The 26,627-nt window shown below is 44.6% G+C and overlaps 1 protein-coding gene across 10 annotated transcripts in view; it reads right to left on the bottom strand.

Moving 5' to 3' along the window:
* ZNF462 (zinc finger protein 462) overlaps positions 1–26,627 on the bottom strand; it is a 141,719-nt gene that overhangs the window by 50,440 nt on the left and 64,652 nt on the right. For 4 of the 10 annotated variants that reach the window (XM_039239479.1, XM_039239469.1, XM_039239487.1 and 1 more), the window contains exons 4-10: positions 26,200–26,364; positions 25,920–26,020; positions 24,513–24,597; positions 24,314–24,417; positions 21,264–21,382; positions 16,793–16,984; positions 12,563–12,625 (exon numbers count right to left, since the gene is read on the bottom strand). In XM_039239479.1, coding sequence (XP_039095410.1) covers positions 12,563–12,625; positions 16,793–16,984; positions 21,264–21,382; positions 24,314–24,417; positions 24,513–24,597; positions 25,920–26,020; positions 26,200–26,364 — 829 coding nt within the window. Of the gene's footprint in view, positions 1–12,562; positions 12,626–16,792; positions 16,985–21,263; positions 21,383–24,313; positions 24,418–24,512; positions 24,598–25,919; positions 26,021–26,199; positions 26,365–26,627 lie in introns of those variants that run through there. The other 6 variants (XM_039239527.1, XM_039239548.1, XM_039239504.1 and 3 more) reach the window with 5 other exon arrangements.

Genomic DNA, 26,627 nt, shown 5'->3' with positions numbered 1-26,627 from the left:
AGTTGTTAAAATAAAATGTAACAAATTAAATAAAATGTAAATGCATTAATTTAATTAAAATAAAATTTAACAAAAATTTTTTAAAACATTTATACAAAGCTAACAAATATTATTTGTTATGACTGATGACAACAACATGGTTATTGTCATTTACGACAGGTATTTGCAGATACACAGATCATCGCATCTCATACTTCCAGAGCTCTCGGGTCGTTAGGGGAGATTACTACAGCATGTGCTACAAATGAGTGATCCCCCAAAGAAAAGAGCAAATGCCCAAGGGCATTTCCATCTGTTGCCAGCAGAGTGGCTGGAAGACAACGGGGTTCTGCAGTAAGGAAAAAAACCGTACATTTGCTGCTTTAAACTGTTTCATGACTATCTATAGGACACAACTAAATTTCATTTTAAATTTATAGGACATCTACTCTAGGAAGAAAATGGCCTCATGCCAGATGTTTAGAATATAAAGATGAGCAGGACAAAAAGCTTGTCCCTAATGAGCTCCTTTTCTGGTAATACCACAGAGTTGGCAGCATGGACCCCACACAACCCCAAGAGAGGTAGGCCACAGCACCAGAGGACTCCGGAGGAGGGCGAGCTGACACGTCAGGGATGCCATGAGAAGCATCATAAAAGTGAAGGAATTTGCCCACAACTCTGAAGCACAAGCATGGTGGGGACATGTGGGAAGAGAGGCCGGGAGGCGTGGCTGGGGACGGGCATGCACAATGCTGAGGGCGGGAATTTTGTTTTTAAACAGGCTGTGTAGAGCTGATAAAAGATTCTGGAGTAGGAGAATAATGCACATTATTGAGTGCACGGAGTGGGTGAAGGGAGGAGTTTGCAGGGGGAGATGGGATGGCTTGGGTAAGAGAAGGAGCGCGGAGGAGGGGTAAGAAGAAGGAGACAGGACTTTTTGGGCAGCTTAGCGGCTGATGGATCGTTGGCCAAGAAGGCCTTAAGATGCAGACGAGTCCAGCTGGCTACCATGAGCCCTGGCACAGGGGCGAGTCTGGGAGGAAGGTAAGGGGTTTCCTTTCAGAACCTCTGAGGTGAAGGCTGCGTGAGACCCTGAGGTGAAGAACGTGAGAAGCAGATGGAAAAGAGGGTCTGGAGTGGAACCTGACAGGTTCGGGCTGGAAGTGGAGATTTTTGACCACATCATTTAAAAAGTGAGTTGATTCCCGATGTGTGTGAAGGGGGAGCACCAAGGACCAGACCAAGAGGCCTGAAGACCGGACCACGGTCTGTGTGTTGGCAGCTGGAGGAAAAGCGGTGAAAACACAGTGAAGACAGGGTGCTACGAGTGTGGCCGCAGGAGAGCCTGAAACAGACAGCAGGTCCCAACCCACGGGAGGAGAACTTCCCTGGGAGGAAGGCCAGCAGTTTTAAATGCCGTGGACAAAAAAAGAAGGATGAGGCCATGGACTTGTTTGTCTGGAGTCGCTGTCAGCCCATGTCATTACCATGCTAAGGGCCAGTCTCAACACCAGGGATTCCGGAAAGAGAGAGGGAGGAGAAGGCAGCAGGTGTGAACAAGAAGGACGGACTCTTTCCCAGAGAAAACATCACTGGAGTCAGCCAACATGAGGTCCCTTCATGAGAGCGGTCTCAATGAAATGCTGAAGGTAGAACGTGGATTCCAGAAATGTAAGAAGAGAGTAAGTAGAAAGTATAAAACCAAAAAGAATATTGGTTCTTCTAAGAGATTTGGAGGCTAAGGTTGCAACTGCAGGAACAAACTACAGAAGGTCATATCCAAGAATGGGGTTTTTTTTGTTTTGTTTTGTTTTTTTTAATATTTTTATTTATTTCTAGGAGAGAGAGAGAGAGAGACAGCGTGAGCAGGGGAGGGTCAGAGAGAGAGGGAGTCACAGACTGAAACAGGCTCCAGGCTCCGAGCTGGCAGTCGGCACAGAGCCCGACGCGGGGCTCGAACCCACGAACCGCGGGATCATGACCTAAGCGAAAGTCGGATGCTCAACCGACTAAGCCACCCAGGCGCCCCTATCCAAGAATGGTTTTAATAGTTAAAACAAGGAGCACTTTCCTGGGGCCCACAGAGATACCCCTTTTCAGACTTTCCAAGGGGAAGTAATACGTCTAAGAACTGAGGTTTAGGGAAACCGTGTGACACAGGAAATGGAACTGTGGAATCAGGTGGACATGCATCCTAACCCCAGCCTGCCAGGTGGTGACCATGACCTTGCTTAGGCCTTTTTTCCTCCTTCTGAAAACAGTAGGGAGCTGGTGATGGAAGTTCCTATCTCATGGGATTGTCCTGTGGACAAAAATGAAATGAGATGTTTGTAAAGTACTCACTCAATAGACATGCAATAAATTATGGCTATCATTAATTAAAGATAGAATTAAGATTACAAATAAAGATATAATGATTAGGGCCAGTAATAACAACACCAATGATGTCTGACACTGGGACTTATCAATGCATTTCACCAGCCCATTAGAGCTTCAAGTGCTAAGGACTTTCTTGTGTGGATGGTTTCAATTAAGCCCCAAAGTTCAAATAAATTTAGATCAACAGGGCTCCAGATTAAACACCATGTTCCAAACACTGAATTATTTTAGACTCCAAAGAAACAGCTTTGTAAAGAAACTTCATTCAGTTTCTAAGGCTAAACATGAAACTATTTTTCCTGTTTTATTAAAAAACATCCTCACCGATCTCTAGATGAGGCCAAATGCTTATAAACTGACAAGAAACTTACTTCTATTATACGACTTTAATATCTAATATTCTGACAGCAACTTAGAATATGAAAGCATTTCCACATGTTGTCTCATTTGATCCTTGAAATAACCCCACAAAGGAGGCATCATCATTATTTCACATGTGAGAAACAGAGGCTCGGCGAAGGGTAAGTGGTTTATCTTAGCACACTCAGACGAGATGGAGGAGGACGGGACTTTCGCCAAAGGCTGCACAGGTGGGTGTCTCACAGCCTACAGTGTGATGGGTTTCCGGATTGGGGCCTGTAGCAGCTCTCGGGCCAGACCTCACACCCAGGGGCCCAACATCCCAGGGCAAACTGTTCAAGAGGGTCTATGCAGAGAACTGGTTTCCAAAAGATCATTTGCCCCCTAATTTTCAGAAGCTCAAGTTGTTTTGCTCACTTACAATGAACCCAGTGAGGAGCACCTGAGTGGCTCAGTAAGTGAAGCATCTAACCTCGGTTCAGGTCGTGATCTCACGATCTATGACTTTGAGCCTCAAGTTGGGCTCTGTGCTGACAGCTTGGAGCCTGGAGCCTGCTTACGATTCTGTGTCTCCTTCTCTCTCTGCCCCTCCCCCACTTTGGCTCTGTCTCTCAAAAAAAGATAAACATTTAAAAAAATTTAAATGAACCCAGTGATACACAGGAGTCCCCCACCTGATGCCAGTACTGCAGCACACCTCCTAAATTCCACTAATAATAAATGGTTACGAGCTGGGAAAGAGGTTTCGTGGAACATCTGGACGTTTCCCAAGTTGAGTGTCTGAGGGGAGCCACAGCCACCAGAATACCCGGGGAGAACTTGGGACAGGCTTGATGTGTCATTGAATGTTGCTGACCCTTTAGTATCATTAACTCTTACAGCCCTTCCAGACACCGGAAGCCCAGACTCCAGAGCCACGACCCCTGGTCTACAAGAAGGTTCTAGTCCCGGGCCCTCAGCACTTCTCAACTCTTTATGGCTTTATGTGGCCAGCTCAAGTAGAGTCACCTCTTTTACTGGGATTATGATGATTAGTATGAAAACGACCAATCTGCTCGGTATGGTAGTTTTCAAAACTTTTTTCCCATATGTGGTTTTTTTCTTTTTGCCTTCTCTCAATTTAGAAAATGGCCAATAATTGGGTATTGTATATAAGTGATGAAATCACTGTAGTCTATTCATGAAACCAATACTTCTTTGTTTGTTAACTAACTAGGATTTAAATGTAAAAAAAAGGTCAATAAATCCATAAACAAATATATAAATTCATAAGCCTGCCCTTGACTTGCACAGAACTACCATACCTCCATCCCATAGTTCTCAAACTCGTTGCAGCTGACAACACATAATAGGTGAACGTCTATGTTCTCAACATTCTTCCCGAGGCCTAACTATGATCTGGATAATATCCCAGAAAATGAGAAGAGGGAGCAATATAGTGAAAGGTACTATAAACCTTTTTGTTAAGCTACAGGGATAGAGGCGCTTAAAAATAAAGTCATAGAAAAAGAATAAGGAGAAAAAAATAAATCAGTCTTTTACATTGTCTTCAGTATTTTCGAGAGTTAGGTTTCCCAGTCTTCCAGCATGTAGGTAACAACAAAAATGCAAAAGTATACTGTAGATGTGCTAGCAAAAATGATCTTCTTTTATTATTAACATAATAGTATGTAGGACTTATCACTCTCAACGGGTCAGTCAGGAATTGTACTTCTACTTCACTGCCTTTGACTTAGTTATCGCAATGGTCTCTTCTGATGGGCACGGTGGTGGCATTACTCTTGGTCATCCTCCCCTCTCTGTCTTCCTAATTAAGAACTTCCCCATGGGCAAAATTTTAAAAAACCAAAACATGAGTAACGGGAAGATCACCACGCACAGGTATAACCATGTGTGCCTGCCAAGGCTATTACTTACGTAGCTGCTCCCACCACTTGTCCACTACTTGCTTTGGGGCAGGCAAGACAGACTGAAGCTATCTGCAACTTCTAGCACAGTGGTTGTGACTCCATTCCGGTCTCTTTCACTCAAGAGAAACACTTGGAATACTACAGGTAAACTCGTGTTGTCAGGGGATGAATCTGAATAAGCTCAAATTTATTCTTAAAAATAAATCAGATTTGTGGCTAACAAAGGTAACCTTGAAAACAGATCGGAAAAGCTTGGGATTGGAGCCAGGAAGCCTGGCTAAAGTCAGAGGAAGCGGAGTGAGGAGTTTTAAGGGTTGGGGTCTGACAAGTTGGACACCAGAGAAGGACAAGGGAGTTCGAGACACAGGATGCTGGAGAAAGCCCCCCTGAAACGGTTAATCTCCAGGGCTTGGGTTGGGTAGAGAGATCGGAGAGAATTAGGCATTTGAGAAGCCGGGCGTGAAGCAGTTATAATGGTGAATTCGGCCACAGGGGAATGGTGGTTGGAGCACAGTCGGGAAGGAGGTAAGTCTCCCCACCTGAAGGGATCAACCATTTTTGGGTCCTTATCATCACGTCTTAGTATATTGGAATTCCAGAGCACGATGGTCATGGCTAGAATGAAAAGGAAAGCTGTGAACCTGGCTCTGAGTTCACTGAGGAAGGAAAAAGAACATTCCAGTATGGAGAAGAAAATAAGCAGAGAGCAGGCATTTTGAAAAGGGACTATTAAATAAAGGAAACAAATACTCTCACAAGGTGGCAGAAAGTAAGGAATGTGTTCACTCTTCTTGGCCACTTGGAGGAAAGAGATTGGTCACTTTGGTTGAATAAAGTTGAAAGGGATGTGGTGCGGTCAGTGGGGAGAAGGCCAAAGTTAGTTAACTGGAGGAGACAGGCTGACCAAGGAAACGGGCAGCAGCGCAGGACAGCGTATAGCGCACGGCACATGCAGCCTGATTCCACTGGCTTTTTCCCAACATGCTGTGGCACAGCTGAGCTCAGTCACTAAATTCCCAGGCTTTTCCACATACAAACTATTATTTGTCAGTTTCCCTCGTGTGTGGTTCCTTCTGCTGACCTAATTCAAACCAACAAATATTTATTGAACGGCCTGCCAAACTGCCAGGGCTCTGAAACAGTCCTTGACCTCAGAGAGCACACAGTTTAGCTGGGGAGACAGATACGACAAGCGACAATTATAAGAATATTTGGCAAGTCTATTACTGGAAGTGAATATGAGGGTCAGAAGCTACCCAGCATATTTTATATTTATCACCTAGCAAAATCTCATTATAGCTCATACTCAGAACGGTCTAGACAGTCTGCGATCTTGATTTTGTCATTTAACTTATGGACAACTTGTCAATATTTCAAATGTTTTAAGCCTTATGCAGTAGGGAAAAAAACTTTACATAAGAAATTTCTTAAAATTAACACAATTAGTGGATTTTTGACTGACAAAACTGCAAAGGTCTTATCTGAGAATCCCAACCTAAACACATTATCCCCGTCTCTTCCTCTCTCTCTCTCTCTCTCTCTCTCTCCCCCTCCCTCTCACACACACACACACACACACACACACACACTCTTCATTTTCTCTCTTCATTTTATGAAAGGGAATCATTTTTGTTTATCTTGAGATATGGACACTCGGATTTTAAAATATCAGGAGTCAAGCAATGACAGAACCTATTGAGAGGAAAAACATGAAAAAAAATGGTATGTTATGATCCCAGTTTTGTAAAGAAAAAAAAAAAAAACTAAAACAGAACCTATGTGTGTATATGCAGAGAACAAACACCTAGATGAGTCCACAGCAAACTGTTAACAGATTAATTAATTCAGGTTAGTTAATTCAGGTACTGAAACAAAAAGGCTGGCATTAAGGCTGGTATTTCACGTTATGTATTGCCATAAAGCTGTTCTTTAATTATGAGTATTACTTTCATAATCAAAAAGAATAATCTATGCAGGCATCTTTTTTTTTAAACTGTACTTTTTTCATGTTTATTTTTGAGAGAGGCTCTGTGCTGACAGCAGAGAGCCAGATACGGGGCTCGCACTAATGAACCGTGAGATCATGACCTGACCCGAAGTCAGACACTTAACCGACTGAGCCACCCAGGTGCCTCAATCCATGGTAGGCATCTTAAAAGGAGAGAACTACCACTCATGACTATTTCTAATGCACATTCATTCTCAAAGACTATAGATGCTAGCTGATTGTACCTCTAGTTCAAGAGTACCCTCCGGCTTCCAAAGGAGATAGAGACCTTGCTGCTGGCCTTCCCTGTTCAGCCTGCAACTTTAATTTAAAGACCCCTTCCTGGTACTAAGTATCACTGTAGTCTGGCTCTACCTCTCCTCACCTCACCATCTGCCCTCTCAGGAACATACACCCTCCACTCTAGCCAGATTGGTCTCTTTGTGTCCCAGGATCCCCTCTTCTGTAGGTTTACTCACTTCTAACACTCTTCCCACCCTGAATGGACTGCCTCCTGCCTGTATAAAACTCATTCATCCTTCAGGGCCCGGCCTGAGTCCTACCTTTTCCAAGAAGCCCTCCAGGACTCTTCCATTTCTTCTCTCCGTGGCTAGAACTACTGAAATCCAAATGCACAGTTTCCAACTTCACTCTATTCTGCTCTTCCAACCAAACACAGATTATCTGTGTATCCATTAATTTAAGCTCCAAATATCAGTCAATAATAAAACCCTGCCTTTAGTTTCCTTTGGAAGATTTCAGGGTCCCCAAACATAGAAGCGGAGGCTGCATCTTAGCCATTCTGGATCATGGATGTGCATTTCTGCTACAAGACTCCCATGAGATGACACAAAGGTTAAGGGCACAAGCTTATCTGAATCCAAGTGTTTTAGGACTCTTAGACTCATCATTTTGCTCCTCTGTGTATCAGTTTCCTTATCTGTAAAATGAGACTAATAATTTGTACCTCTGATTCGTCAGGCATATTAAATCAGATGACAAATTTGCAGCAATCAGCAGAATTCAAAAATATAAAATTCACGATTAATTTTATCACGTAGAAATTAAACAAGAGATATGTAGAACTCTTTATCACAAAACCAGAATGGATGACTTTCAAACTGGTTAAGGAGGAAAAAACAGCCAGCGATGCTAAAAAGCAAAGGACTCGATTAAGGGTTCTTTTAATGGCCCCGCTGCTTGATTGGCTACCACTGTCGCTTTGGTGGAGGGCTCATGCGCATGAAAATAAAAAATGACATAAGGAGAGCGGCTTCATGAATTCATCTAAGAATATTCTATGTCCCCGAGGAAGCTGGAGAGCCTAACCCTGGGATGACTTCTCAAAGAGCAACATACTGGTAAATAAAATCTTAGCTGGGCCCTGCACTCAAGACTCTGAAACTTCTTGCCAAGTAAAGAGCCTCTATGACAGGAAGTTACCCCTTCCTGGGCACAGGCTGCAAGGGACTGAATCCAGCAAAAAGCAAGCAGACCCTCCTACCTGAACCTCTCATGTCACTTTGGCCATTACTTGCCTTGCCATTTTTATTTAACCACCACCACTGGGATTTCTTCCGTAGGATATTCTTTAGGATGAGTGAGTCAACAAGAAAATGTGTGTATCATTTGGACATGCTTTCCTGGGCTATACCATCCAAACTCATACAATTTTTTAAAAAAATAACTAATCATTGTTTCTAAAAGATTATTTCTAGCATCTTCTTCCCATCTCTGCACTGGAAAAAAATTCTTTTTCCCCTACTCCTCCTGCTCAGGACATACCTTCTTGCTGGATCCAGCAAGACTGTCCTAGGATCTCTACCTCTGAATCATGGCTCGCTCATGCTGGTTCCCCAAAATCCAATACCCTTCCCTTCTGCTTGAGTAAAATCCTCCAGTGCGGAACAATATTTGAAAGCAAGGCAGAATGGGAAAAGATAGTTGCAAATCACATATCAGATAAAGGGCTCATATCCAAAATCTATAAGGAACTCACCAAACTCCACACCCAAAAAACAAATAATCCAGTGAAGAAATGGGCAGAAGACATGAACAGACACTTCTCCAAAGAGGACATCCAGGCGACCAACAGACACATGAAATGATGCTCAGCGTCCCTCAGCATCAGGGAAATACAAATCGAAACCACACTGAGATACCACCTCACGCTGGTCAGAGTGGCTAAAATGAACAAATCAAGAGACTAGATGCTGGTGAGGATGTGGAGAAACGGGCACCCTCCTGCACTGTTGGTGGGAATGTAAACCGGTGCAGCCCCTCTGGAAAACAGTGTGGAGGTTCCTCAAAAAATTAACAGTAGAACTCCCCTACGACCCAACAATAGCACTACTAGGAATTTACCCAAGGGATACAAGAGTGCTGATGCATAGGGCACATGAACCCCAATGTTCACAGCAGCACTCTCCACAATAGCCAAAACATGGAAAGAGCCTAAGTGTCCATCAACGGGCAATTGGATCAAGAAGATGTGGTTTATCTATACCATGGAATACTACATGGCAATGAGAAAGAATGAAATCTGGCCATGTGTAGCAACGTGGATGGAACTTGAGGGCATTATGCTGAGTGAAATAAGTTAGGCAGAAAAGGACAGATACCATGTGTTTGCACATATAGGTGGATTAGGAGGAACTTAACGGAGGACCATGGGAGAAGCGGATAACAAAGGGAGGAAGGCAAGCCACTAGAGACTCTTGAAGGCTGAGAACAAAAAGGGTTGATGGGGGTGGGGGAGAAGGGAAGGGGGGTGATGGGCATGGGGGAGGGCACTTGTGGGGATGAGCACTGGGTGTTATATGGAAACCAACTTGACAATAAACTATTAAAAAAAAAAGAAAACAAGGAGAGGACCTATAGAATCACAAGTCTCAAGAAGAGTTTGAAGGATTTTATATCAAATAGAATCAGGCTAAAATATCTAGCTCCAGTTCCAGGGAAAGAAAATTTGGTTCACGCAATGAGAAGAAGAGAAAGTCTTTCCAAAAAGAACCGAGATGAGTGGTTTTAGAGCATTCGATCATTGACAGAATATATTTTCTGCCAAAGAATAAAGCAGATTTCTTCTTTCTTTTAGTTACTTCCCACAAGATGGGTTCTAGGAGACTTAAGGTAATATCTAAGCCATCCACCAAAAGATGCAAATATCAGATATGGAATTGTGAAGCAAACTCCAGCACTGCTAGGAGCTATCTCCGAATGAGTTCAGTGATATATGCTTACATTTCTGATGAACAAGTGTTTTTCTTGGCATGAGAAGAGGGAGATGGGTTAGTTGACTAAGTTCCCAGGACACAGAAAGCCTACACTTGAAACGTTTTTTAATCCTTGGCACATGAAACTGTGGCTAATTCAAAAAGTCACAGAATCTCAGGCAGGTGGATTCTTTGGGAAGTGTCTATCACATGACACTCGACTTTGGGGTGGTGATGATTCTGAAGGTTTTGAATTTGCCACTGATACCAAGTTCTAACAGCTTTACCTCTAAGGACCACTGGGCATGTGACAGAAGATACAGAATCATGTGTCCCACTGCACCACTGAGGTTGCAAACTTCTAAATCTTTCTAGTAGAAACACCATTCTTCATAAGAAGCATTAAAATAAACTCTAGATCACATTTTAATGTAGAAAGTCTGATGTCAAAAAGGGAAGGTTAGTAGTCTCTGGTCAGATAATTTTGTGACCAGCAGAACCTATTAAAAATTATGGTCAAGCCATTAAAATTATGCCTTGTATCTCATGTGCTAGAAATGGTGTAAATTTTGTACTTCAGAATTATTCACTCTAGAGTCTCCATTTCATTATTGTCATTTTTAAAGAAACCACCTCTTCTTTCTTTCACCCCAAGAGAAATCTGATTGCAATTGGAACCTGTGTGGAAGGTCTGATGCCCTAGCAACTAATTGGATCCTCTTAAAGGTTGAATTTTATGTCTGACCTATTTAGAAATCTGAAAAGCTCCTCTTTGAAAAGCAGGCATCTCAGATCTTAATTTTTAAGTGTCAAGTACTGCCGCAGTCAAGGTTAAATGAGTTGATAGCTTGGTGCTAGACTCAACATAATTCTTAGAGAAGATTTTCTTTTAAGCTTAAATGTAATTCACAGGCTAATATTTAAAAAATTCTATCTAATGCCCTACATTTCACATATTAAATAAAGAATATATTTAGGTCAAGTTATGTTTTAAGTGGCATCTAGGAATATTCTGTGTTAAATATAAAGGTTATAATGACATTTATTAAAGACTGGATTAATTTCATGGGTATTGCTGTAATCCCCCCACCCTGCCATCTAGAGCAGAGGTCAGTGACACACTGCCCAGAAGCCCAATCTGGCCCTCCCTGTTTTTGTATATAAAGTTTTATTAGAACGCATCCATATCCTTTTACTTACACAGTGTTTACGGCTGTATGGCTCACAGAGCTGGAAACATTTCCTAATTGGCCTTTTCCAAAAACAGTTTGCCCATCCCTGGTTTATCTATAAATCACCCAGTAGAAGTCTCATAAAGAGCATCTCTTCTAACCAATATATCATGTTAAAATCTTGGTGGGTAAAATTTTGAGGTAGAACAGAAGATGTTATTAATCCATAGGCTCTGTTGGTCAGTTTCATCCCATAGCTTCCAATTCAGTGAATTTGGATTCCACTGCAACCAAACGCATTTTTGGTTTTTTTTTTTTCAAAGATACGGAGAAGAAGCTAGCCGCCTCCAGGGTCAAGGACCATGTGCATTTGGCTCTGCTGCCAGGGGACCACACTAGTAATGTCACACCTCTCCAGCTCTACTGCACTTTCTAGAAAGGCTTATACTCTGTTTCAACCTTCAGTTTCCCACCTCTATAGAAGCTCTGGTTATGCAGAAAACAATGACAATGTTTAAAACCCTTTGTCAAAGTAGATCTTTTCGTCTTACAGAATATTTCATAAAAATCTGTTAAACCAGTCCCTGAGGGTTCATCTTTAGAATGTTTGCCTCTGGAACTTTACTCTTAAATGGAAATGAAATAAATGTACCCTCCTACAATTTGGTTCTGTGGAGTTAGACATAAGAGACTCAATACAATTAACTGAACTGAAAATTGTGATGTCTCTGAGAAATTGCTGGTCATTCAGAAGAAATACTCGGTATGTACCTTTACCTAACTGTCCCCATTAGATATTAGGGGACAGAACCAACAACATACCCAGGAGTTTAAGTAGAGCACTGAAGAGATCATCGATAGAAGAGTTACCAGAATAGGGACGCCTGGGTGGCTCAGTTGGTTGAGCACCTGACTTTGGCTCAGGTCATGATCTCGTGGTTCATGAGTTCAAGCCCCGTGTCAGGCTCTGTGCTGACAGCTCAGAGCCTGGAGCCTGCTTTGGATCTGTGTCTCCCTCTCTCTCTGCCCCTGTCCCACTCACACTCTGTTTCTCTCTCTTTCCCTCTCTCTCTCTCAAAACTAAACAGACTTTTAAAAACAATTTAAAAAGAGCAGTTACCAGAGTAGAGGGTTGGGCCAGTAAAAGTCAGTCTTCAGAGAAAGTGAAAGTCAGAGGCTCACAGACAGAAGCAGGCAGGGAGGAAATCCTTCCCAGCTCCCGGGAGAGCCCATTCAAAGGCACTGGAGTAGAAATGCAGAAGTCAGATGACGGGGGTGGGGGGTGGGTGGGAACATGTACAGAGATGGTGCCCATCAGTACTTGTTAGTGAGGCCACTCTGGAATGGGAAGGTGTGACCAAATGGTAAACCCCTCACACAATGCAGAGGACTTTGATATGACACGAAGAAGTGCCTATAGTTCTTCAACGAGATGTTATCTGGATAAAAATAGTGCTTATCAAGCATTATTCTAGAGTGTAGAATAGAAAAGCCAACTGGAAAGTTCTAACAGAAAATCTTTACCAATAGAAAATAAAAAATCAAAAAGCTCCTTACATTTTTCTGTTAAATCGTAACAGCACAGACTTCTCCACTGGGCAGACTGTATCGAGACCCACACTATAAAGAGAAAAAGGTAGCATGACCAAAAGTTCACGGTGTTTTCCCTAGGTTGACCGAAGAACTATGTTATTCTCATTCACTTTGTTCATTTTGTACCAGGTCTTAGTGTCTAATTTTTGTTTTAAACGCATCACGGTGGCTATTTCCTAAAGCCGGCAGTTCCATGCATCTTAACTGGGTAGACAGAAGAAAATAATCTGTTCTTTGCGAGAAATTCAAGGGAGGAGAACAAGGAAGCGTCACCATTGGCCTGACTTCTTAGAAACCATACAGCTCAATTTTAAGTGAGATAGCCACTGCCCATGTTTCATGCAGCTTCTGAGAGCCAAACAAATCTCATAACTAAACTATGCTATTCCAGTTTCTTTGTCATTTTATAGAGGTGGAAAAAGCGTGATAAAATCCAGTCCTATATTTTATAAGGCAGAAGGAACCCGGTAAACACAAACACAGAAAGCACTTCCTTTTGTTGACAACCTTATGATTTCCCCTTAATGCATTGTTTAGAATAGCAATTATGTGTCATTTCCCATTATCCTACACACACAACCACCACCACACAGCCCTTGCTTTTCTTTCCAACAACTGATCACAGAGAATGTAGAAAGGATTCTCGTGCTGGTGAAACATGTCAAGACTGACAGCCCAGAGCCCAAGAGCCCTGTGTATGTTCAGAACCGCTGTGTGGTCAGGCAGCTGGGGTGACGTCTCCCCTCCACCTTCTTGTCTCTCTCTGCCTTCTCGGCTCCTCTCCCTCCCTCTAGGTTGGGAGGGAAAGCAGCTTTGGAAGAACCTTCTTTTCTCAGCCGTTTTCCTCCTGCCAGAGAAGACTGGCTCGCTCTCAAGACTGCAAGCATTTGACCACTGCAAATAGCAGTGAGCATGTCAACTAGTTTTATTCACATCCCTCGCTAGGGAATCGGAAAGCCAAGGACACACTGGTGATTTCCCTGGTTTTATGGATCTCTACTCCCCCCAGGCCTGCAACACATTTTTGGTGCCTGTGTTCACAATGTCCTGGCATCTGCAGTGTGGGAAACCCGAACTGAAAGCCAACAGCCCCACAGCTTCTCCCTATTAAAATGTGCAATTGGATTTCACATGCGTGTTTCAAACACCATTCAAGGCATGATTTACAGGCTACTGTCTAGCCCCACAGCTGTTTTTTCATCCCCCAGATTTAGTCGTTTCTAGGAATCCACCACTCAGCTCCCTAGCAAAGAGTCATCCCAGTCTCAAATCTCTCTGGTCATTCTTGGTCATCCAAAACTATGCAAGGCCTATGGTAAGGATTCAAGAAAATATTTATTGAACGAATAAACTATTATTCTTTCCATGGAATTATTCGTTCATGAGAATAGCCCATTTGATGCCTTCTTTCTGTTTACCTGCCTTCTAATCAAGTTATATTTTTTCCATCAAATTAAACTAATCACCACCGACCCATTGATAAGGTTATTTATATATGTTAAAAATGGCACAGGTCCAATGACTTCTGTGTGGGCCTCACTATATAGCTGCCACCAAGAGCTTTCATAGTCACTGTGTTCTTTCTATATAGAAGGGAAAAGAAAACACTTTTATATACTGCAAATTATCTTCCTGTGCTTGAATAAAGACAGACTATCTGTGTTCAGCAGAGAGTTAATATCCTACCATCATGTTTCTGCGACCACCCACCCCAAGGCCCTAACCTCATCTTCCAAGAGTCTGAAATCATGCCTCAAAAAGGTTAGACCTCAGACTCAGGGTTATGGTTGGCTCAAAACCATACTGACAGTCTCTTCTATATGTTTGGTTTTAAGCTGTCGGAGGACCAGAATGGTACCGTATTCATTTATGATTCTTCTATGCAGAGTGCAGCTCTTGGCAGAATGTGGGCTCGGATACAGTGAGGGGTCTGTGGGATTCCCTTGCCCTGTGACTGAGACCCACCTTTCAAGAGAAGAGGACAAAGGGGAAAAAAAGGTATGATGTTGAGAGAAATGTCCCAGGAAAAGCCCTTGCTGGAAATGGTGTATGGATGGATCCATTTCACACAAATGGCTCTGCAGGTAAAGCATCCATTTCAGATGAACACACTTAATTAAAAACCATTTTAATAGGGGCGCCTGGGTGGCTCAGTCAGTTGAGCATCCGACTTTGGCTCAGGTCATGATCTCACGGTTCGTGGGTTCGAGCCCCGCGTCGGGATCTGTGCTGACAGCTAGCTCAAAGCCTGGAGTCTGCTTCAGATGCTGTGTCTCCCTCTCTCTCTGACCCTCCCCTGCTCAAGCTCGCTCTCTCTCTCTCTCTCTCTCTCTCTCAGAAATAAATAAAACATTGAAAAAAATTATAAATAAATGAATGAATAAATAAATAAAACCATGTTAATAAAAATTTTAACAATGTATGTCAAAAGATATTTTGCCCTTTGTTGCAGCATACCTATCTTTTCCAATGAAGAGAATCTCAAGGTGCAAAGAGGATATCTTCCATCCTCTTTCACACACATTCCCTGCCTCCCACCCCCAGCTCTGAGACTCCAAGTTTTCCAAGAAAACAACAATATGCACCAGGCTTCCTCCTACACTTTAAACTAATACACAGCAGTGAAGAAGATTCACTTTATTACACGCCACAGTCTTAATAACAAAGCCTATCCTTGTTAAACCAAAGTGCTTTAAGACAGGAATACCGGTCAGGAGTGCTTGTGTTTAGCACAGCGTTTGATGACTGGAAAGGCGAGGCCACCATGTTCCCTAACTCAACAAAGTTCTAGTCTTGGAACTCCCCTTCCCTTCTCCCACAGCTGTCTTTCTGCAGACCTCATGAAGGAAGATTATTCGTGGACTCTTCTGATAATCTGATAATCAGACCACGCTGACATGTTGGGCTGGCAGATCTTCAGGTTACCTGAAGAGGCTATCTTTTTAAACTTTTACATGAAAGATAACTCCAAATTCACACTTGTTAGAAATGGCCCCAAAGTCCAAAAGTGCAGTCAAAGGATGAAAATCACAGCAATAAAATGACCTTTTATTAAACACCCACCATGGGTCAGATGCTGTATTCGATGCTTTAACGCATGTGCCTTTTCTCCCTAATCTCTCAAGATAATCAGCGAACGGAGTATCATTATCCGATTCCATGAGCATGTAGGAGACTGCCCAGGAAAATACGACTGGCATTGAGAGAGGTCAGACAAGAAGCCAAGGCTTTGTTGCAAAGAGCCCATGAACTTTCCTTCCAGTCCCACTAAGCTCCTCCCAGGAATGAAACAGTAGCCCTTGGGAACAGTTCGTTCCCAGGCTGGGAGGAGCTGGAGCTGTCAGTAGATGTCTGGCTACTGGAGGTGCTGGGGAGGAGATTGGAGCACGCGGGGCAGGGAGGGAGCAGCTCTCGGGTCTTCCACATCCCGAGAATCCGCACGCCTCCTCCTGTCCTAAGCGCCTGATTCCGTGCTCACCTGAGGTGAGCTGAGCAATCAAAACACCCTCTGTTTTTCTTGGTCTGGTCAAAACAGTGAACCATCCTTTTGACCCCTGCCCCACCCCACCCCCACCCCCAGTTTTGGGCACGCTGCCAGTGAGGAGAGCCCTCCTCGGCTTCCTGTATTTCTTCTGAAGCCTCAAGACTGGGCAGTTAAACCCTCCTCCCAACAGCTACTTCCTCAATATCCTCTGGCTCTAAGAAATCACATTACCCCTAAAATTATCTTATGATGGGGTCAGACATACTTGCCCCCCATCCATTACCCCTTCCCTCCCCTCCTCTGTTTTCTGTGGAGAGGGGCACCCCAGAGACTTCATGGCACATGGTTTTGGGTTTTTTTGAAACAAGGCAGGATATAAAGAAGTAACTAAGTAAACAAAGAAATAGGCCTGCCTGACACCCAATCTACTTTCTTGCTCACAACACAGAAGACTCCAACACTAGCCCTTCGACGCGGCCAATGCTCACGCAAGTCTAGACCAACATTTCTGCCATGGCACCAGACACTCACCGAGGGCACTTCACCTTCCCACTCCAATTTCTCTATAGTTTCAACCTTTCCACATTTCTTCCTTCACTTGAACCGTCAGGTTTTTGTAGAAGATTTTCCTCTAGAAAGAATGACTGGCAATTGATCCCAACCCACCTCCACCTTGGGTGGTTAGCTGTGGCTCGGGAGCCCAATATTACCATTAGAGTCTTCCACTTCTTCGGCAGGGGCAGCTTTCTGGGAGGAGTGGTGAGCGTGCGAGGAGAGCAGACTGACAATCCGCGGCCTGGGGAGGGTCAGGGCTTTTCCGTGAACCTTGAGGGAGTGTTCCTTCAACTGGCTGATTGTCATGGTGGAAAACGAGCACCAAGAACACTTGTAGGCATGTTCACCTGGAAGACGATGGTGGGAAGGGGCGCAACAGGAAAAAGGGGGGTATCAGGTGGGGTGGAAAACAGAATGACATAGTTAAGTCACGTGAGAGAAGAGAGAAGGATCTCTGAAATTTCATGGTCTAAGAAGCCCTCACGGACCAAGTACCCACCCCGTCCCAAAAACATGATGCTCCTCTAGGACTGGAACTCTTCAATGAGCTCCATAACCAAGCGACCTGGGCCCTCTTCGTTTCGTGCTCTACTTACAGGGATGAGCCTGTGTACTAATTCCTCAACAGAGAGTGAAACCAAATGTGTATGATCCCTCCTACAGAAAGGTGTCCCAGTCTCTTGTTCTCCCTCTCTCCCCTAGAAAGGATGATGTCGGCTTTCATTCAAGGGTGCTTTTATCATCTGCAGAATATAATATGCTTAATTCTTATTCCCAGGGCCCAGCAGGGGCTTTCCAAGCACCAGGTAACTAAGCACAAACTCTATTGTGCTATTTTCATTCTTTACTTCTTTGCTGACTATACACCTACTCCATTCCATACATCCTAGTTCTTGGTTTGTTTCTTTTGTACCAGTTCACAAACCTCAGCATAAAACTCCATGCTCCTACCTAATCAATAGTGCAGAAATGGGTAAAACTAAGTCATTTCTTCTTTTTTAAGCTTTATTTATTTACTTTGAGAGGAGGAGAGAGAGACAGCGCATGCATGCCTGGGGGAAGGGCAGAGAGAAAGGAGAGGGAGAGAATCCCAAGCAGGTTCTGCACTGTCAGTACAGTGCCCAAAGCAGGGCTTGATCTCATGAACCATGAGATCATGACCTGAGCCAAAATCAGGAGCCAGATGCATAACTGACTGAGCCACCCAGGCACCTGAAGTCATTTCTTTAACTAAAAGAGAGAAAGATAGGGGCGCCTGGGTGGCTTAGTCAGTTAAGCGTCCGACTTTCGCTTAGGTCATGATCTCACGGTTCATGGGTTCAAGGCCCGCGTCGGGCTCTGTGCTGCTGCCAGCCCAGAGCCTGGAGCCTGTTTCAGAGTCTGTGACTCCCTCTCTCTCCGACCCTCCCTGCTCACGCTGTCTCTCTCTCTCTCCTAGAAATAAATAAAACATTAAAAATAATGTTTTTTAAATAAATGATAGTTGTTTATGTATAAGTGTGTGTGTGTGTGTGTGTGTGTGTGTGTGTCTCCAATATTCTTCTATAAACAGGATATTTCAGTAAAAGTAGGCATTTTTGTTTTAATCATTTTTATACCACTGAAATACAGCAGAGATCACTATGATCCGATGAGACGACAATTTACCTTCGCCCTAAGTCAGCTTTTAAACTAACTACATTTTAAAAAGCGAGGCTGTGAAATGGGCATGCCTATGTTGTTGGACAAACACTGGTTAAGTGGACTCAGAAAGCAGTTTTGCTTTTTATGACAATAGGCTTAGAATTGCTCATGTTTGCAGCTCAATAGCTGCACTTCTCAGAGTTCATATTAAGAAACTATTCTTTAATTTTTTTAACGTTTATTTTTCAGAGGCAGAGAGAGACAGAGTGCAAGCAGGGGAGAGGCGGAGACAGAGGGGGAGACACAGAATCTGAAGCAGGCTCCAGGCACTGAGCCTGGACCCGAACTCACGAACCGTGAGATCATGACCTGAACCAAAGATGGATGTTTAACCAACTGAGCCACCCAGGAGCCCCTAGAAAATACCCTTTAATACACAGGGATTTCCAGCCAGATGGAAACGATTAAGTATATGTGGACACAGCTTCATGATGAATTATCATTCACTAAAATACATTCTTGAAGAGTTTGTAATAATATAAAAAGTAGCAGAAAATAAAATCCTGACACTCAGAAAAATAAATAGAAAGGCACAATATATTTTGCATTAAATTATATATATAACTGTTAAAAAATAATTATAGAGGAAATGGTTGAAAGGAAACGTTATCAAATGTTAACAACAGTGGTCTTTAGATAATAAGATTATGGGTGACCGGCTAGATTTCTTTTTTCATTTCCAAAATTTCTCTAATGAGCATGAGTTTTCCCACATTTATTTTTAAGTTGAAATTTTAAAACCAGAGGAGAGGAAAGAGAAGGAGAGGAAAAAAGAAGCGGAAAAGACTTTTAGCACTGAAAGTCCTGTGAGCCCGTGAGAAGGAGCTGTGGACAGAGCCGCACAGCAGGAATGAGAAGGGAAGCCCCTGCCCCCGCTCTCACTCAGCTCAGATGGTGGCTGCCTTGCCGCCTGGCGAAGTGCTATGTGGTTTCCCCTGTGAAGTGAGCACAGCATCTCCAATTCTGCCCTAAGCCTCCACTTTCCCACTGATGACTCCTAGAGCCTGTACAGCCAAGAAAGCCTTGAAGAGAACTAGGAAGAACCTTGAGTGACGCAACGAGCTATAGCCCAAGGCAGAGAAGTTCAAAGTCAGATGACCCCAACAGGAACATCAGTCAGTTGTCTCCCCAGGAGTCAGGGAGTTTTCCGGGAGTCAGGATGATGCCGGCTTGTGAACAATGGTGTTTACTACTATGATAAATATGAATATATATAATATTAATCACAAAATAATATATACATGTAGATGTTCATATAGATTAATTACTGTATATACTACTATTGCCCTCCTTAGTCCATTTTTACATTTTTTAATGCAAGCCGGGCTACATGAACCTGGTTGGGTAGTTTTAGGTAGCACAATGTAAAAGAGAATTCAAATCCGGATTATCTGATCAGTCTATAGGACTTCTACCCTTTACAATAAAACAGTCCATCTAGAATAGACAAGAGGAATCAAGAGTCCTGAGAAATGTATGTGGCTTTCTCCAAGCCAAGCCACTATCAGTAGCTAAAAGCCATGCAATGGACACCACGGTTCCAAGGTGTGCAGAGAAACAAATTACGCTGCATCCCCACCCCCCTCCCCACTTTCTGGAGGCTTCCTTCTTGCCAACCAGTGAGCACGGAAGGCCAGTCTGCTTGGTCAGCTCAGTGCCCTGGTGTCAGCAGGCAGCCTCTGGCACTCTTTCCAAGTCCTTCCCACAGGCCAAATCATTTACCCAACTCCCACTGCTTAAAGTACTTTTGACAAGGAGGAGGCCTATGAGGAAACTCCCCAGGATGGTGTCCCAACTGAATAGTTTACAATACACACACATTAGAAAGTAGTGTTTGAACCCCGAAGCTTCTTACTCCATAGCCGTTAGTAGAATTTGCCTGAAAATATAAAAATACTAACAGACGAACCAAAGTCCACAGAGCCAGTCTCCCTGTCCCATCCGCAGCCCAGTGGGGTGAAGGGCAGCTGGATGGCTTCAGTGGTTTTACTCCATTAAGCCAGTTCAACTGGACCCAACATCAGGAAAGGTGGTCGAAACCTGAGAGGGCCTCGGGGTCGAGTTGGGCTTCTGAGAGTGACTGACGACACCACAGAGAGGCCCCCAGACCCATCTCCACTGCCTTTCCTGCAGACCACCTCTTTCCTGTCGCAGCTGAGCTCTGATTTGCTACCTGGGGGCAGCCTCCATCATATGTGGGAAAGAGAGAACAGCAGCATCTTGTCCGTGATGAGGATGTAGGTTTTTGTTCTGGAGTCAAATTCTTAGTGAATGGTCTACATGGCCTTGAACAGATCACTTAATTTTGAGTCTCTGTATCCTCATCTGACACTAACGGTGACAACACCCCCTACCCTTTAAGACTTTCATGAGGATTAAATAGTATGACGAATATAACATGCTCAGTGCAGAGCCCAGCAGGTAAGGGATGCCCATGAGGCAAGCGCCATGAGATGGAACAACGGAGTTACTGAGACCACCACAGCTCCTGGACACTCATGACCCAAAGTCATTTCTTATCTGATGTACAGCAACGTATCTAAGGGCATCTCATGAGAAATCTTACATGTCTTGAGTACTTTGCCCCTCTGAACTTCCTCAAGATTATATTCTTGTTTTAGTTGGGAATTATCTTTAGTGGATGTAACAATTCATGCGTTTCCATTAGAAGGGCTGGGTAGTTCAGAAATTCCTCTAAACAGCAAAATCTGTTAGTCGTATTAATCAACTATGACATGGGTGACACGGGCTTGGTAGTATTTTGGTCTTGTGTGATTTCTATAATTTTTCTTAATGTTACTTCATTAGGTTAAAATAGAGATGAACACACAACCACGTCAAGAATACCTTCTCGTGTGTGAGACAAAAGATTCTGGATTTCACTGGAGGACGACCACTGAATTTCCAATTCAGAGAACCTGTGCATCAGGGAGGCTAACTCACCAGCATGAGCTTTGAGTATATGTGTTTTCAGCCGGCTGTTATAGGAGGACTTGAAGGAGCAGAGTTTGCATCGGAATGGTTTATGGTGTCCGTGGTGGGTTTGCATATGGCGATCCAAGCTTGATATGGCAGAAAAATAAAAGAGAAAAGAAAAATGACAGGATTATCCATTACATGTATTTCCTCACTACCCTTTTCCAGCAATCCCTGTTCAAAGGTGTTCAAAGTCACTTTGTTCCTTTCCAAGGATGATGCTTACCCAGAACAACAACAAAAATGACAAGAGTGGTTGTACCTATTCCAAAGGGAGGAAGAGATCAAGAGCCTTTTTGGATTACGAGACTTGGCAGTGGGAAAGGTCATAGTAGACCCTCTTCTCCCTTCCCTAGAAGGATGTAGAATGGGAAGAGGGCATCTGAAGACAAAAGGTAAAATAAGAGAGAATTCAAGTTTTCTGCCAAGTCAGTGAGGTGTACCTATCAAACAGTCCTTTAACTTATTTCCACCAAAAAAAAAAAAAAAAAGGAGTTAGAGAAATTTTGCATTTAAAAAGGACTTTTTTAATGCAAGAAGGGAAGTTTCAAAGTACTTGAGCTACTTGCAATGGGCTGTGATGTTTCCAGCGCCTTTGTAAATATGGAGGCAAAGCACAGGTGTGTTTAAAGAAAGTCACGTGATCCAAAGGCCCAGTCACCCCTTCTGATAAACCCAACCATGTTCACTGAACCTCAGTCTTCCAGAGCAACTTATAAAGAAGTTATTTAATTATAGCAAACTCCCAGTATTTCATAATGATTGCTAAAAAATAATAAATCTACCAGACAAGATGTGGGAAGAAGTTCTAGTTTGTACCAGTGCCCCAGAGAACTAGATTCCCTTCGAAATGACTCACATGAGATTGGGGTTGCTTACCATTAAACACATAATGTTCTCCTGAGCAGCACTTTCAGTTGCCTCCGGACCTCTCCCTCTGGGTGTCCTTTAGCTTTCTTAAACTCAGCTAGCCCTAAACAGAGCCATCGGTTCCCCACCCCTCCAAACTAACGCTCTTTCTCATTCCCTTGCTTCTGTAGAGGACATGAGCATTCTCAGCCGACCAGACTGGGCCCCTAGGTGCCGTTTGTACTTTACTTTGTCTCTCATCCCTCATCCCCCGCATAAAGTCAATTTTTCCAAGTCATGAAGATCCTACTTCCTTTAACCATTCCCAAAGTTCCAGCCGAACTTCTTGGATCAGCTACGACTACTGCCTCCTAATTGCTCTCTCCCACCTTGTTCTCAACTCAAGAGCATGAGCTCTGGAATCAGACTGCTTGGGATCAAACCCCAGCTATTCCTTATAAACCGTGTGGCCTTGGCAAGTACACAACCCTCCTCACTTTTCTCATCCGCGAAATGGAGATGGTAACGGGACCATACCTTACAGGGCTGATTTAAGAACAGAACAAGTTAATACCTGAAGGCACTTAGCACACTGCCTGACACACAGTAAGGCTCAAGAAACGTGAGCAGTTACGATAACTTACTCCTTTCAGAGCCTTCCTGTGGCCAGTTCTGTAAATCACAAAGTATTAATTCCACATTCAAAGACTCCAAATGTGGTCTTTACTCAAGTATGCACTTTATCTTCCATTATTCTTTTACCTAAAACTTACAGATCAGTGAGCCTGGGCCGCCAGCTGGGCCCCCACGAGCCTCACACTCTGCTCCCCAGGCGTGTGCCCTCATCCCTTCCTCCACGTTGTACGTCCTTTCCAAACCATTAAAGTCTTCCTACTTTAAGACTCGACTCAAATGCTCCCTACTCCATAAAACCTTCCCGATTCTTTCACAGTGGGTGGATCACTTCCCTTCTTTGAAGCTTCATAGCATTCTATTGATATATTTTTTAAAGACTTGTGCCTTATTTTGCTGAGTCATTTGTGTGCTTGCTTGCTTTACTTATAACTCAGCTAGACCTTAAATTCCCTTGGCGCACTGACCACAGTCTCAGCTTTTAGGTTCCCCTTTATATCCACCCTCCCAAAGTCCCCAGGACACTGCTTAGCACAGGGCATGTCCATTTATTCGCTACGATTTGTTGAGATTCTATGGGCTGTCAGAAAGCAGGATAGATGCTGCTGAACAAATACTTCATGAGCTCATGAGGTGCACACGGGGACAACGATGAGCCATGAGGCTCTGGAGAATGGGGTCCATAACCACCCCTACCCTCACCCCGTAAAAGCACTGCCACCTCCCTTTCAACAACTAACTAGCACTTTATCTTTCTGAGAAGCAAACGGCCCAATATTTATTTTCAATTACTGGAAAAACAAACAGCGGGTCAGTCTTACGAGCGGTCACCGCCATCCAAGACAGTGGCACACACTGTTGAACACATACTCTCTGACGCAGCGACCTCTCTGACACAGCTCAAAGGCAACAAAACGACTGCTGCTTCTCAGAACCATCCCTCTTCCCATCACCCCCACAAGCCTTACACAACACCCCAAATCTACACTTCCAAAGCCACGACGGCCCTCGGGCAGCCCCTTCTCAACGGCCCTGTCCTTCAAGCAGCTTTTTGGCATCAGTAACTTCTTTACTTTCCACGATCTTTTTGAAAAGATCAAGCAACCATCTTTTGGTCACATGGGTCAATAGTCCTAATTTGACCTCCTTCGGCCACTCCGTTTCCCAAAGGGAACTTTTCCTCAACTGATGATTAGGTTCTGGAGGAATGTCTGTGACAGATAACACTAGCACATTCATCTACTGTCTGGTCTTCCCTCTTGTAAATCATAGCAGTGCCTCCAAATTACTCATTTAAAAGAAGCCTGTATTTGCCAAGTCTAATTAATGTTAAGCAATCTCCTATTCTTAGTCCCATTTGACAGACCAGGTGACTGAGGCTCAAGGGAACGTAACCAACTGGACGGCAGGCAGGAACCTAGAGCGGGGCTTTCTGGCTCCTCCAAGCCTCTCCTGCTCTAGCTCGGCCGAGCCCCGGCTGACCACTCCGGCACCTCCTCCCAGGGAACCACTGACGACCACTCGAGAGCACTTACTTGTGCCTGAAAGCGGAAACAAAGGAGCAATACTGGCAGCTGTACTTGTCCTCGCGGGTAAACATGGCCAGGGCCAGATGGCTCCTCTCATGAGAACGCAGCCCCTGCATGGACATCAGGACTCTGTCACATTGACTACAATGGTATCCCCCCGGCCGGGTTTCATCCTCCAACATTCCATCAAGCAAGCAGTGTTCACCATCCACCCGGTCCACGAGGGCGCCAGCATCTTTGGCTGCTTCCAATCCATCCAGGAACAAGTGGGAGGGGTCTTCGGCCTCCTGCTAAGAGAACCACACACACACACACGCCCCACCAACAAAATAAATATCCATCATCATCGTCTCCAGCTCTCCTCTCCCTTCATTCTCCCAAACTCCTCAGGGCTTCCTGGGAAAGCTTCCTCCCCTGCCTCTCCGGCTCCCCCTAGAGGGAGGGCAAACCCGACTGCCACTCTTCATGCAGTGCTGGTGATCTGAGGACACGGTTGCTACTGCCCGGGAAGCACGAGAGACGGGCTCTCCCAAGTGTGAAGGCAGTTCACTCACTCATCTCCCATCTTAAAAAGAACAAACCGCAATCCCACTTGAGCTGACAGAAAGCAGGGTTAGGGTTATGGCTCAGAGAAAAGAAAGGAAGGAAGAAAGGAGGGGGAAAAAGCAGCGTAGTCTGGGCAGCTAGGAGCTGTGGGCCGTCCTTAGAAGTGAAGGAGAGGGCAGGATCCCGCCCTTTGCCATCCGTGCTCACCCCCACCCTGCGGAAGGGGACTTCACCCACTGACCGAAGGCTGCCGTATGATCCACTGAAACAAATTAAGGAGCAGCCCGGTTCTAAGTCACTCATGTTTGGAGGGGACTCCTTGGGTTATTTACACACGAAGAGCTGCTCTGCCTCCCTCGAGTGAGCCCAGGAAACAAGCCTGGGACACACCACGGTGGCGTGGAAGAAGCTGACCGCCGCCACCCCTGGGCGCCTCCATTCTGCTGACAGCCAGAGGGCTTCAGTCTTCAGTGAAGAAAAGCAGAGACTTTACGTCCATGCTACGTGGGCAAAATAGGACACAAGATGAAGAAGGGCAGATGACAAAAATATATTCACGTATCTAGAGACAAAGAGCAGAGCCCTGAACTAACTAACTTCTCTGCTCAAAAATATGTGCTCGGCCATGTCCCGGAAGGCACGGGTGGCGGCGTGGTTCCCAAAACAGGGGCTGCTCTTTAGGATTACACGGTTCCAAACAGGCGGCCTAGTAGAGGTCAGGGGGGAAGAGGGGGAGGCACTGGCCAGTGACAAACCGGGAAAGGCAACAAAGGAGACAAACCAGGTCAAGGGGTTCTCGGGGCCGGCTGTGACTTGGAGGCGTTTAGTTTTAGACTTCACATTTCTTACACTCCTCAGAAGACCCAGGATAAGAAGTAAAGGATTCTCCTGGGCTCTCTGCACCGTCAGCCAGATGAGAACAGTTAAGAAGTCAGGCAGTGGGAGGAGCAGAAGATGATGGGAACAGGACCCACTTGATTCCTTTCAAGAGCTCGGGCAACTTGGAAGAGCAAACACCTAACGGCACTAAATGCAGAACAGAAGGGCGACCCAAAGCCTCCTGTACCGAGAGGCCCGGATCTTCTGTTTCCACCAAACTATCCGCGTGGAAGGGAACCAGATCGAAACGCGACCAGGTGGAGACACGTAAGATGAAGAAGGTCCAACCTGCAAAAAAATCAAAACAAGCCAGACCGATCCAAGCACAGCTCAGGAATGCCCACGTTCTGGGCCGCCCTTTCCTGAGCTGCTCCGAGCAATGGGGTTAATAAGTAACTCGAACGGCTCACACACGAGAACGCTCATCCAGACCGCCCCCCCCCCACCCCCCCGCCCGCGGTCCTCACCTTCACAGCGGCGGACACGGCCGGGACGCTGCCGTACTGGACGTGCTTCCGGAGATGGTTGCAGATGGCTCGGAGCGTCGGGTGCACTTCCACACAGAATTTACACTTGTAGCCCACCACCTTCCTCTCCTTGATCTTTGGCACCTCTTCTAAGTGACCAAAAGGCTGGTAAAATACAGTGGTAGCCATCAGTACTCTGAGCCCTCCCTCAAATGCCGGCATTTATCTCTCGTAGCTTACTAGCAGATTTTATTTCAAAGCAGATTAGCAGGTTAAAAACCAAGGGAGAAATATGTGAGTATTTTTACATAACGAATTCGTCAGAGTCGTGGCACGCTGCCTACTATGCAAAGTCTCCGGAACCCAAATACGTTACAGCTTGTGAGTAGAGAAGATTTCTGTGGAGAAGCCTCATCGTCACTGCCACA

The sequence above is a fragment of the Hyaena hyaena genome, unplaced genomic scaffold (assembly GCF_003009895.1).
Source record: "Hyaena hyaena isolate Hyena2069 unplaced genomic scaffold, ASM300989v1 scaffold_6, whole genome shotgun sequence".
Lineage (NCBI taxonomy): Eukaryota > Metazoa > Chordata > Mammalia > Carnivora > Hyaenidae > Hyaena > Hyaena hyaena.
This window is presented reverse-complemented; position numbering and strand designations above follow the sequence as displayed.